Source organism: Pecten maximus, chromosome 1, assembly GCF_902652985.1.
Source record: "Pecten maximus chromosome 1, xPecMax1.1, whole genome shotgun sequence".
NCBI classification, from domain to species: domain Eukaryota; kingdom Metazoa; phylum Mollusca; class Bivalvia; order Pectinida; family Pectinidae; genus Pecten; species Pecten maximus.
In genome coordinates, this window is record NC_047015.1 from 29,121,022 (window position 1) to 29,135,682 (window position 14,661).

General features: G+C 38.9%; 1 protein-coding gene across 2 annotated transcripts; it reads left to right on the forward strand.

Annotated features, from left to right (window-relative positions):
- The first annotated feature begins 259 nt into the window (after positions 1–259).
- On the forward strand, positions 260–13,192 carry LOC117329641. 2 transcript variants are annotated; one of them, XM_033887672.1, is made up of 2 exons: positions 260–369; positions 10,964–13,192. In XM_033887672.1, exon 2 carries the CDS (start codon positions 11,069–11,071, stop codon positions 12,920–12,922), a length of 1,854 nt encoding a protein of 617 aa, XP_033743563.1. In that variant the 5' UTR covers positions 260–369; positions 10,964–11,068; the 3' UTR covers positions 12,923–13,192. The 2 variants fall into 2 exon arrangements, with proteins under 2 accessions (XP_033743563.1, XP_033743572.1); XM_033887681.1 differs by lacking the exon at positions 260–369 and adding an exon at positions 431–579.
- Positions 13,193–14,661: the final 1,469 nt, after the last annotated feature.

Sequence of the window (14,661 nt, forward strand, 5' to 3'; positions counted from 1 at the left end):
CAAGAATTTTCTTACAAGTTGAGCTATAACCCTGTTTGCTGATAATGGTAAACCTCCCATTTTGTCCGAGGATATTGGCGGTACTTAATCTTATTTAAATTCTGTAATGTTCAAGAGACGAAATATGCCCATCGTATTATTCTGTTACATTAGTCATAATGCAAAATATAATGGGCACATGCCACTCTGACAATTAATATTAAATAAACCATAATTAAATGCTCCAAGCCACAAACACGTTGGTATAAATGGTTCTCGACAAGCACGGGCGTTTGTGCAGTCATACAGAACTCGTGCATTATTCAAAACACACGTCGGACAAATGAAACAAAGGTATCTAGAGGTCTGTCGTCTCGTCATCACAATCAGGTAAGTCAATGTTGATAACTCTGTACAGCTAGTTCAGAAAACATAACATTTACTAGGCCACGTATCCCGCCTTATCGAAAATGTTTGTCCTCGGTTATAAAAAAAGACTCAAAAGAGAAATACACGGTATTCAGCCAGGCTAGTGAATGCCAGTCTCATTAAACCACGACACTGTGATGAAGATGGACGGGATTATATTTTAAATGAAAGGTAATTGTTGAAGTAATTATCTGATGCCATATAATGGATGGAAGCCTTGAGTATAAGACATAGAGGATATCTAACAGTGTCTTCAGTAATACCAAATACATTTCACGAGTGGGGCTAATATTTTGATATTTTTCACGAGTGAAAAATATCAAAATATTAGCCACACGAGTGAAATATATTTCGTATTACTGAAGACACTGTTAGATATTCTGTTACTTACATCTTTTATCAACGAAAAACCTACCCCGTATGCTAACTAGGCTGACAGCGATAATTTGTAAACAAAAAAGTAGTTCCCCCTGTCCAGGTGCTGACATTTATGTTGGACTTTCTGATTGGTCAATTATTTTGGTGTTTTCTAATCATTAATTTGATTGGTCAAATCAGCAAAAGTGATATTTTTCACTAGTGAAAAATATCACTTTTATAGAATGAATAATTTTTGATATTTCACTGGTAAAAATATAATAAGAAGAGTATTTTGTTAGATGATGGAAATCCACCGTTTATATATCGTTCTGATACATTATCTTAAACTAATCGGTTTAGACTTTTAAGGATATCTAATTTAGGATTCACTAAGGCCTGATTTAAGTCAGCTTTATCACCGTTTATCCACGATGTGACGAGAGTGGAAACTATTTACTTGTCCCTGGTTTGTCTTATTCTTCCATTCAATTTTTAAATACAAAGCATTTAATTTCCATTATCACTTTTTATCATATGACTTATTTATAGACGAAGTTAATAGTATTAATACTGTATATAAGTCGACAAGACCATCTCCCAGTTAAGGTGTGTAAGTTAGATATATATTTACCAATGCAATGCGCATTAGACCGTATGACAAATCGTTTTACATGTATGGTACATTTGTACAAACCTTTGACAAGGTGATCCACCAAACAGCTTTGTTAAACCTAGCGTTACAAACTTTCCCTTCATTGCATTTTAAACTTTTCATATATTCCCTTCAACGGATGAAAAACCGAATGTTTGCACTCATCTAACAAAGGCTTTTATCAACGGATGACTAACATGTGAATGCCATAGGCAACTTGGGTTAACAAATATGGCGGTGGCTAATTTGTGCCATTTTTGTTTTCGCTTTCTTGGGTCATAAAATCGCAAAAAGAAGTGTAAAACGGATTTTTTTCGGGTCCAAATAGCGCCGTTTAATTGGTGATTTTGTTCGCTAATTAGCGAACTTCTTATTATTATTTTTTTGATACATCATGTATTTTATTGTTAGGCAGATTATTAATGGCATTCATAATTTCATCAAATCAAATCAGCGACCAGTACAGGTGTACAGTTTCTACTGTTAATTACGTCAGGGACCAGTACAGGTCTACAGTTTCTACTGTTAATCAAGTCAGGGACCAGTACAGGTCTACAGTTTCTACTGTTAATTACGTCAGGGACCAGTACAGGTCTATAGTTTATACTGTTAATCAAGTCGGGGACCAGTACAGGTGTACAGTTTCTACTGTTAATCAAGTCAGGGACAGTACAGGTCTACAGTTTCTACTGTTAATCAAGTCGGGGACCAGTACAGGTCTACAGTTTCTACTGTTAATCAAGTCAGGGACCAGTACAGGTCTACAGTTTCTACTGTTAATCAAGTCAGGGACCAGTACAGGTCTACAGTTTCTACTGTTAATCAAGTTAGGGACCAGTACAGGTCTACAGTTTCTACTGTTAATTACGTCAGGGACCAGTACAGGTCTATAGTTTCTACTGTTAATCAAGTCGGGGACCAGTACAGGTCTACAGTTTCTACTGTTAATTACGTCAGGGACCAGTACAGGTCTACAGTTTCTACTGTTAATTACGTTAGGGACCAGTACAGGTGTACAGTTTCTACTGTTAATTACGTCAGGGACCAGTACAGGTCTACAGTTTCTACTGTTAATCAAGTCAGGGACAGTACAGGTCTACAGTTTCTACTGTTAATCAAGTCAGGGACCAGTACAGGTCTACAGTTTCTACTGTTAATCAAGTCAGGGACCAGTACAGGTCTACAGTTTCTACTGTTAATTACGTCAGGGACCAGTACAGGTCTACAGTTTCTACTGTTAATCAAGTCAGCGACCAGTACAGGTCTACAGTTTCTACTGTTAATCAAGTCAGAGACCAGTACAGGTCTACCGTTTCTACTGTTAATTACGTCAGGGACCAGTACAGGTCTACAGTTTCTACTGTTAATTACGTCAGGGACCAGTACAGGTCTACAGTTTCTACTGTTAATCAAGTCAGGGACCAGTACAGGTCTACAGTTTCTACTGTTAATCAAGTCAGGGACAGTACAGGTCTACAGTTTCTACTGTTAATCAAGTCAGGGACCAGTACAGGTCTACAGTTTCTACTGTTAATTACGTTAGGGACCAGTACAGGTCTACAGTTTCTACTGTTAATTACGTCAGGGACCAGTACAGGTCTACAGTTTCTACTGTTAATTACGTCAGGGACCAGTACAGGTCTACAGTTTCTACTGTTAATTACGTCAGGGACCAGCACAGGTCTACAGTTTCTACTGTTAATCAAGTCAGCGACCAGTACAGGTTTACAGTTTCTACTGTTAATCAAGTCAGCGACCAGTACAGGTCTACAGTTTCTACTGTTAATCAAGTCAGTGGTCAGTACAGGTCTACAGTTTCTACTGTTAATCAAGTCAGCGACCAGTACAGGTCTACAGTTTCTACTGTTAATCAAGTCAGCGACCAGTACAGGTCTACAGTTTCTACTGTTAATTACGTCAGGGACCAGTACAGGTCTACAGTTTCTACTGTTAATTACGTCAGGGACCAGCACAGGTCTACAGTTTCTACTGTTAATCAAGTCAGCGACCAGTACAGGTCTACAGTTTCTACTGTTAATCAAGTCAGCGACCAGTACAGGTCTACAGTTTCTACTGTTAATCAAGTCAGCGACCAGTACAGGTCTACAGTTTCTACTGTTAATTACGTCAGGGACCAGTACAGGTCTACAGTTTCTACTGTTAATTACGTCAGGGACCAGTACAGGTGTACAGTTTCTACTGTTAATTACGTCAGGGACCAGTACAGGTCTACAGTTTCTATTGTTAATAAAGTCAGCGGTCAGTACAGGTGTACAGTTTCTACTGTTGATCAAGTCAGCGACCAGTACAGGTCTACAGTTTCTACTGTTAATCAAGTCAGCGACCAGTACAGGTCTACAGTTTCTACTGTTGATCAAGTCAGCGACCAGTACAGGTCTACAGTTTCTACTGTTAATTACGTCAGGGACCAGTACAGGTCTACAGTTTCTACTGTTAATCAAGTCAGCGACCAGTACAGGTCTACAGTTTCTACTGTTAATCAAGTCAGAGACCAGTACAGGTCTACCGTTTCTACTGTTAATTACGTCAGGGACCAGTACAGGTCTACAGTTTCTACTGTTAATTACGTCAGGGACCAGTACAGGTCTACAGTTTCTACTGTTAATCAAGTCAGGGACCAGTACAGGTCTACAGTTTCTACTGTTAATCAAGTCAGGGACAGTACAGGTCTATAGTTTCTACTGTTAATCAAGTCAGCGACCAGTACAGGTCTACAGTTTCTACTGTTAATCAAGTCAGCGACCAGTACAGGTCTACAGTTTCTACTGTTAATCAAGTCAGTGGCCAGTACAGGTCTACAGTTTCTACTGTTAATCAAGTCAGTGACCAGTACAGGTGTACAGTTTCTACTGTTAATTACGTCAGGACCAGTACAGGTCTACAGTTTCTACTGTTAATTAAGTTAGGGACCAGTACAGGTCTACAGTCTCTACTGTTAATTACGTTAGGGACCAGTACAGGTCTACAGTTTCTACTGTTAATCAAGTCAGCGACCAGTACAGGTCTACAGTTTCTACTGTTAATCAAGTCAGGGACAGTACAGGTCTACAATTTTTACTGTTAATCAAGTCGGGGACCAGTACAGATCTAGTTTCTACCGTTAATCAAGTCAGAGACCAGTACAGGTCTACAGTTTCTACTGTTAATTACGTCAGGGACCAGTACAGGTCTACAGTTTCTACTGTTAATCAAGTCAGCGACCAGTACAGGTCTGTAGTTTCTACTGTTAATTACGTCAGGGACCAGTACAGGTCTACAGTTTTTAGGTCATCTGACCCGAAGGGTCAAGATGACCTATAGTCATCATGTTTCGTCCGTGCGCCGTGCGCCGTCCGCCGTGCGTAAACTTTTCACATTTCAAACTTCTTCTCAAGTTCCACCAGTGGGATTGAGCTGAAACTTGCCTGAAATGATGCTGGGATGGTCCCGACCAAGTGTTGTTATTTTTCGGTTCAGTCTGAAATCCAAGATGGCCGCCACAGCCGCCATTTTGAAAACACATTTGAAACTTCTTCTCGAGTTCCACCAGTGCTATTGAGCTGAAACTTGCCTGAAATGATCCTGAGATGATCCCGACCAAGTGTTGTTATTTTTCAGGTCGGTCAGATATTCAAGATGGCCGCTATGGCAACCATCTTGAAAAACACATTTTAAACTTCTTCTCCAGTTCCACTGGTGCCATTGAGTTGGAAATTGTTGAGGATGTTAAGTAGGGAGAGCCAACAAAGTGTTGTTATTTTTCGGCTTCGTAAAAACTTTGACATTGCAGCCACGTCGGCCATTTTGTAACATGATTGCGCAATCACGGTTCTTCTGAACAACACCTATTTGAAACTTCTTCTCAAATTCCTCCAGTGGGATTTAGTTCTTACTTACCAAAAATGATCCTGAGATGGTCCTGACCAAGAGTTGTTATTTTTCAGGTCAGTCAGTAATCCAAGATGGCCGCCATAGCAACCATCTTGAAAAACACATTTTAAACTTTTTCTCCAGTTCCAATGGTGCAATTGAGCTGGAAACTGGTGAGGATGTTAAGGAAAGATAGTCACCAAAGTGTTGTTATTTTTTGGCTTTGTAAAAACTTTGACATGGCAGCCACGTCGGCCATTTTGTAACATGATTGCGCAATCATGGTTCTTCTGAACAACACCTATTTGAAACTTCTTCTCAAATTCCGCCGATGGGATTCAATTCTTACTTACCAAAAATGATCCTGAGATGGTCCTGACCAAGTGTTGTTATTTTTCAGGCCAGTCAGTTATCCAAGATGGCCGCCATGGCAACCATCTTGAAAAACACATTTAAAACTTTTTCTCCAGTTCCAATGGTGCAATTGAGCTCGAAACTGGTGAGGATGTTAAGGAAAGATAGTCAACAAAGTGTTGTTATTTTTCGGCATCGTTAAAACTTTGACATGGCAGCTAAGGTGGCCATTTTGTAACATGATTACGCAATCATGGTTTTCCTGAACTATTTGAAACTTCTTCTCAAATTCCACCAGGGGGATTCAGCTCTAACATACCAGAAATGATCTTTAGATGATCCTGGCCAAGTGTTGTTATTTATGGGTCAGTCAGAAATCCAAGATGGCCGCCATGGCAACCATCTTGAAAAACACATTTTAAACTTCTTCTCCAGTTCCACTGGTGCGATTGAGCTTGAAATTGGTGAGGATGTTAAGGAAGCAGAGCCAACAAAGTGTTGTAATTTTTTTGCCTCTGCCACGGCAGCCATTTTGTAACATGATTGCGCAATCATGGTTTTCCTTAACAACACCTATTTCAAACTTTTTTTCAAATTCCACCAGTGGGATACAGCTCTTACTTACCAGAAATGATCCTGAGATAGTCTTGATCAAGTGCTATTTTTCGTGTTTATCCAAATTCCAAAATGGCCATCATGGCCAACAGTGCCACTATACCTGCTACAGAGAATACATACTACAATAGTATAATGTTCTTTAATTTAGAGTCAGATGACCGTTAAGGCCCTTGGGCCTCTTGTTATTGTTAATCAAGTCAGGGACCAGTACAGGTCTACTGTTTGCATAAGAGTGTTGGTAATCACGGAAGCGTGATATTAACTTAAAAAGAAAAGACTCTCATTGTTTTTTTTGTCGAAGGAAAAGTAAAAACCTGTTAAAACTTACCTTAAACAATACTGGCATGATAATAAATGACTCCTATTCTTATTTGGGTGTAATCCTGGACTATAACGCCAAGTTAACTTGGTTTTTAAAACATAAACGAAATCGGCACAAAAACACCTTTGTTTTATATCGCCTAGATAATAAAATAAGAATATTTTTCTCCCCCAGCTGATTTACACTCTTACACTCTGCCAGATATTTCAAAGTCTTTGGCACATTAGTTACCCACATATTGTTGTAGGAAACCATAATTGAAACTCAACATCAATTAAGCGAGGGCAAAATATAAACATAATATAGATTTTCATCGAGAATAAGACCAGGTGTAGGTCACTACGGCACCCGTCATACAAATGTAGGTCACTACGACACCCGTCATACAAATGTAGGTCACTACGACACCCGTCATACAAATGTAGGTCACTACGACACCCGTCATACAAATGTAGGTCACTACGACGCCCGTCATACAAATATAGGTCACTACGACACCCGTCATACAAATGTAGGTCACTACGACGCCCGCCATACAAATATAGGTCACTACGACACCCGTCATACAAATATAGGTCACTACGACACCCGTCATACAAATATAGGTCACTACGACACCCGTCATACAAATGTAGGTTACTACGACACCCGTCATACAAATGTTGGTTACTACGACACCCGTCATACAAATGTAGGCCACTACGCCACCGTCATACAAATGTAGGTCACTACGACACCCGTCATACAAATGTAGGTCACTACGACACCCGCCATACACATGTTGGTCACGGCGACACCCGCCATACAAATGTAGGTCACTGCGACACCCGCCATACAAATGTAGGTCACTACGACACCCGTCATACAAATGTTGGTCACGGCGACACCCGCCATTCAAATGTTGGTCACGGCGACACCCGCCATACAAATGTAGGTCACTACGACACCCGTCATACAAATGTGGGTCACGGCGACACCCGCCATACAAATGTTGGTCACGGCGACACCCGCCATACAAATGTAGGTCACTACGACACCCGCCATACAATTGTAGGTCACGGCGACACCCGCCATACAAATGTAGGTCAAATCCGGGCTACTAGTAAGTCTTAAATGATAGTAAGGGCGGCGACAACAACGGGAACACTGGGCATATCAACAAGCATCAAACACGTCTGAATGTATGTCATAAGGTAATGACACATTTCACAATGAGATCACGATGTCGACATTTAACCTTCAATTTACATGTCTCGAAATCCTGTATTGTTAATTGATCCGTCGGTATTCTACATCCGTCACCTGCCCTGCAGGTAGGGCGTAAGAATTGTACCTGCTGCCTCCATTGCATGATCGTAAGAGGCGACTAAATTTGGGATCTTATCTTTTCTCTTCTTTCTGAACAACTTTCTTCTTCCTAATGTCTCCCTTGACAATGCCTCACTTTTGGCCTTTAGTTGAGCGTTCGCCCCTGTGAGGAAGGCTTTGGGTTCTGTCCCCTAGCCGAGACATACCAGAGTCTTTAAAAATGGTAGTTGCTACTCCTGCTTAGCGCTCAGCATATTTGGAGTGGGACGACTGGTTCGGCCGTTGTCAGTATAATGTGACCGGGTGGGGTGTGCTGCTGGGTGTCTTCGGCAGTATGCTTCAGTGAGGTAGCACTATAAATCGGCAAAAGTTCCGGCCTATCACAAGGAGACTTAACACGAACATACCGCAGCCTCCCAAAACACACATACGCACTCACCACATGTCGCACGCACGGGAGGCCGTCCTTAAATGACCTTAGCTGTTAAAAGGACGTTAAACAAAATAAACCAAACCAAACCAAACATCCGTCACATATATTGTGATAATGGAAACGTAGACCTTGAATAATGAATCACCTGGGACATGTAACCACTATATACAGGGAATGCATGCATGTTGCTTTCTAGGAAAAGAAAATTGATAATTGGAAAATTAAAGTCATCAGTCTTATCATACAGCTTAATTGTAAGCTGATCCTGTTGGTACGTTGTAAGTAAGATCGAGTAAAGCGGCTGATGGTGAAGAGTCTGTAGTGTCATTGATTTCAAGTTCTACATAGTATATCTAATCGCCAATAGATAAATTGTTAATTAATGATACCCATCCTCATCTATCATCGACGAGTAGGTGAAAAAAAGTGAAAACGAAGATCTTGACAAGACCTGTTAAAAGCAAAAACAAGTAAGATAAAAGAGGGGCATAATTTGTTTCCATGGGCATGCCAAAAGTCGGTTCAAAGATCCGGTCACCAAAGTCAACAGAAATGTTCAGAGATTCAATCATTCTCATGATTTCATCTTGAAATAATGCGGTTTGAGAAATAGAAATATTATCGAGAAAATAAAACTCCATGATTTAAAACAAATACTTTGAAGAGACTCCAAACTTGATTGGTTACGGTAAGCTTGGGAGGCTCCTACCCGAAACTGAAATTAAAATTAGGAACGTGCAGAGGTTAATATACATGTATAGGCTAAAGTGGAATGGCACAATTGAAATGCATTTAGCATGTAAAATCCATCTTTAATGATACAGGCATTTGTTTCGTATGGAATGTTCAAGAAACCTGTTCTGCGGATAAAACATGGCTAAAATCTACTATTAGAAAAATATCAATACATACAAAAGTGGTTTAATAAATTAGAGAATGCATACGTGAATTCGTTTTTGAGAAATATTTTAGCAAACTTACTGTGAAGACATAACAGTTAATTTCGAACTTGTAATCTGAAAGTTCCAATAGAAACAGGAAGTTTGGATATTCCAGATTAATATTGCAATCATACAAGCATCAATAAAACACAGGGAATGTTTTCCATTTTTAATAAGCCTTTAATTATAAACGTTAGTAGATTTCTAGAAAAAGGAGAACTTATGATGTGTTTAATCAATATTGTTTATCAGTTTGACAAGAACCTAATTTACTTTGAAACTCCCTGGATGTATCTAGTACTGCAGTCCTATAGTACACAAACATGCTGTTATCAGATTTCTACAAAAAGTTGAGTGTTTGAAGTTTTTAATTGAGGTGTCTGTATTGTTTATTGAACCTGCAACAATCTATTTTTACTCTATATTTAGCTTATATCATGCATAACTATAGCATACATGTATTATTATACATTAAGTTGTACCTAAGTCAGTGAAGTAATGTACTTTGTACGGGGCGGACATGGGGGGACGGGGCGGACATGGGTAACACTATATACCCAAAAATTTCCATCCAACTTTTTGTATGCCCCGCACATGGTGCCCAAATTTCATGGCGGGGGCATACAAAATGAACGAACGAACAAAAGAACGAACGAGCAAACAAACGGAACGTATAATATTGTTTGATTTACATGATAGTTATTTCTCTTTATTTCATTATATCTTCGAAAATACCGACAAATAAATCAAATATAAGTCCCGAAAGTATGAGGAGGACATCTAGCGAATAATACAATTAAATATGAATCAAGTAAAATAAACATTAAAATTGGAATAGTGAAGTTAGGTAATTCAAAACGGTTCTAAATAAATATCAATATATACGATATGGGCATTAGCCCCACAATCTTATTAATTTTGTATTTTTTGTATGTTGTGTAAACTTTATAAGAACATGAATATAGGTGTGTTTCATAAGAACTTAAACTCGGCATGCGGGGTGAATAACTTTAACAGTAACAGGTAAAGATAACAGCGAATTAGTGTGCTGTGATTTCACTAGAGCTGTGATGCATTAAACTTACGTGTATGTCACGTGTTGATATAGGGCCACGTGATATATGTATACATATTTTGCCTTCAATAGACACCTTACCTTTGCATAAAACATTAAAATATTCATATACTTTTAAGACTGGTTTTGAACATGTTTTTTTGTCGTTATTTTTCTTATTAAATTTGCAGCCTGTGTTGATTGTAGTAGATAAAAGTTTTACGTAATGTATGACTTTTTGTTTATTTAGTGTGTTTTATACAATTCGTTTTATGTTATATAAAGCTGACAGTGCAAGTCAAAAGGTCTTATATTAGATTCACAAATGAAAGACAATACCAGTTTCCAGAATGTTTCTGAGATGTCCTCTATGATGAGGATATCTTCCATTGTATCTAAGGATGTTTGGACATTTTGTTGGTGCATTGCTATGTAAAGGTTATGAGATCCATGGTAAAGACAGAGGAGGCATTGTCTAAAACATTCTGAAAACTACTAATACATCTTAATTCTCAATACGAAAGCTTTTCAATTGCACTACAAGCTTTATCATAATAGAAAAAACTGAAGTTTCACTACAATCTTATATCCCACAGCTAAAAGTATAAGAAAATGCTAATGAACTGTACTGTTTATATTTTAGATGGTCGAAGATGAACTGATATTTGACGCTTGGATTGCTATGATTGACACCAGGATTGCTATGGTTGACGCTTGAACTTCCTTCAAACCTTCCGTCATTATCAGAATGAACGGAATTTTATTACCACTTTTCATGTTACCCATGATTTGGGCTAAAATTGTGAAGTTAGAGATTGAGGATTTCAAATTAAAGAAACATGAACCTTGGATAATACGAGATGATGTCGTCACGAGGTCACGTGCTTCCGGTCAGTTCTCCGTGCATTTGTTCCAGAATGACGTAGTGATCGGAGAATTCTGTTTACCTGGCTACAGAAAAGTAGAGTTAGTGAATATGATGTACTCTAACGACGGTCCAACAGATGTGATAGACGTAAGTATAAACCGGAAACATGTTGGAAATGCTCAAACAAAGATGTTAATTGGCGGGAAATCAGGCTGGGATGACTTTCGGTCAACGTGGAATATCGGTAAACCAATGACATTGCCACCTGGGCGCCACACCATCATCTTAAATGTGACTTCGTCAGATCGATGGGGCACCGAATTGGATGTGATTCTTTTCAATATTGAAGACGATAATCTTAGTGACAAGGCATTTCGGTGTGCTTTATTTTGCTTTGAAAACATTGATTACAGTGATGTCAGTGGTCGCCGGGACGACGTTCCCAGCGCGAAATTCGTCCAATATAGCAGGAGTGCGACCTGTGCCGAGGACGATAATATCAAGATTGCAATTTATCATGATACGGCTAGAAAATTTCTAATCACTGCATCTGGACCCAGGTATAGATCCTTTAAAAATGACAGAAACCCGACTTTCGAAGGATGTCGGGCAACAAATCCGATATGGAGGTTCGATAATGTTAGTGTAGAACCGTCTCGAGCGTCTGTGGAATCTTCACGCGCACTTGTAAGATTTGCAGGAAAAAATGAAAACATAGAGGTCACCGTGACCTTTGCGGCAATAGAACGACTGAAAACAAGAGATTTTGACACTATGAATATTGGTTCAAAACTATATGTGAAATTACGGAATATATCATCAGTTATACAGGTTTTTGTGGCATATTTAGGACAGAACAGGACATGGACAGACCTTTCATGGCAATCGTTTAATCCTGAAATACTAACCAGGAATTGGTCTATTCCGGATTGGTCATGGTCTAAACAAAGAGGAAATCTAGTGAAACTAACCTTCGTGAGAACATTAGCAGAATCAGCCTCGCCAATATTCATAGAAGAGATAGGACTGAAGCAGAGACAACTTAACACTTCGAAAAAGTCCTTATTTGAAAATGAAGAATTTATCATTGAAGGAGTTGATCTTGATTTTTGGTGGCAAAAAGAAAAACGCATGACAGTCACGGTTCTTCAAACCGGAACTACTTACACAGATGCAGACTGCATCCTGATACGTTACAAACAGCAATGGAAGGCCGATCGTCACTCCCGCATATTTCAGATATGTCAGGACGGTCATATTAATCTTGCCCCTCCGGTACCTCACGGTCTTGACTGGATTCCTTTCGGCTCATCAGTCTTACTCGGACCTGCAGACCCACGATTTACCCGTCCTTACACAGACATCCAACATATCGATATTGACGCTAGGTTGGTATCGTTAATCGTACTCTATCGAGATAACTCTTCTCTGACGCTTTCCCTAAAACCATCCTATCTGGAAACCCGACTATTTATCGAGGATGTATTTGTCAGTAGTGAAAAACGGGCCACCCTCCCTCTGATAACATTCGTGTCCATGTGGGTGACAGACGGCAACGCCGACGTAGATCACGTTACCATTAACGGCGACTCGCCACGACACATTATACAGCACTGGGGCGCCCTCTACGGAGTGTCTGCTACATTCTTCCGGCAATGCATTTCGTCACACAACACACAGAGCCCGGATATACGCGTCGACGTTCTCGGTTATGAGGATGAAGCCAACTTATAATCTACATGACATACACTTCTCAGCGATAAATCGTTCAAAGACGATATACATACAAGGAACAATAACTCGTATATGAATTGTTAAAGCCATCAAACTACATCACTTCACTTGCTTTTGTGAACGATCCCGGCATGTTGTATTAAACCATACATTATATTTTTTTACACCCACATAAGATATTCATGTCCTGATAAGCAAACACGACCGAAGAGATACGCATTTCTTTGGATAATATGAACATTGATATGAAAGTAGTTGTTTTTTGCCTTTCGTTCATTTTTTGTGGTTTTATATAACATTTAACGCAAAAAAGGCGTGTTTAACACGGAAATATTTTAAAACTACTATTGACAAACAATCTTCTATTGACAAACTAACTTCTTAACAACAATGGTTTATTTTCAATGTACCTAATTTGTTTGAATATAGTACGTCCACGTAAATAAATTCCCTAGGAAATAACTTTTACAGTACATTTATATTGTATTATAGCTATTATCGAAAATGACGACACATATTTAAGCATTGAACTGTTACCAAATGGTAGTATACAGTCGATATGAATACAATTTGGGTGACAGATAAATAGAATGTCGCCCTAACGGCGACATGAAATATTTATCTGTCACCCAAATTGTATTCATATCGACTGTATACTACCATTTGGTAACAGTTTAATGCTTATATTTACATTCATAAAGTTTTTTTTTATTAACTGTTGATTATGACGCGTTTAAATTTGCCGCTTACCCTATCACTGACGTCATCTAGTTCAAATACCGGAACAGCCGAAATTTCCAGAAGGAATAATATAGTCCCTTGTGTCGTTATTAATAGGAAACACATACAATGGTTTTGCACAAATTTGACTTTATTTTCTATTTCATATACGTTTGTAGATATCGTCAAATTGTTTAAAATCCAAGCCGTTTTTGGGCGCAATGCTATACGGTTAGCATTTAGAAGTGATGCGGCTTTGAACGGGTATTGCACAGGATAGACTCGATTCCTCGGAAACACCTACGTTTCAATCGACTGGATTTACGTTATTTTCAGAAGAATATCAGTTCTTAAATTCTAAATGAAAGTCGTCTTGACAGTAGGTGAGAACGATTCCAAGGATACATTTGTATTTCGTTCGAAACAGATTCGACAAGTCTAACCAGTCATATCTTAGCAGACGATTTTCAACTTCACAGGGGCTCGATCTTGTAAGGTAAGCCTTTGACATCAGTGAAAATTGGTTTGGTTTATTTTGTTTAACGTCCTATTAACATCTAAGGTCATTTAAGGACGGCTCAGTGAATAACCACAAAACTAACATCCAATATACATACACAACCGGAAACCATGTCGATACTCCCGATTTTTCACGAGATTTTCTTTATATAAATACTGGACTTTTAATATAAATGTTTAATGTCGTGTCTTGCATTTCTGAAAATTCGGAAACGAGCCCCTGTGAGTGTGACGACATTGACGTTGACAATTTGATAATTCCTAGATCAAGAACGGCGCTTATAGTTATTTTGTGATGACTACATTTTGTTTTAATTATAAAATATTACTCTCATAACTTGTGAAGTTGCTTTATTTTTTTGTTGTGGAATATAAATGCTAGCATTCGAAAGCTCTCCAGGCTGAAAGTAACTGGCGGCCATTGTTTTGACCTGCAACACCTGGGGCTGTATTCCTACTCTGACCGAATCACTGTAAATTGTAGTATACAGTCTCATGAA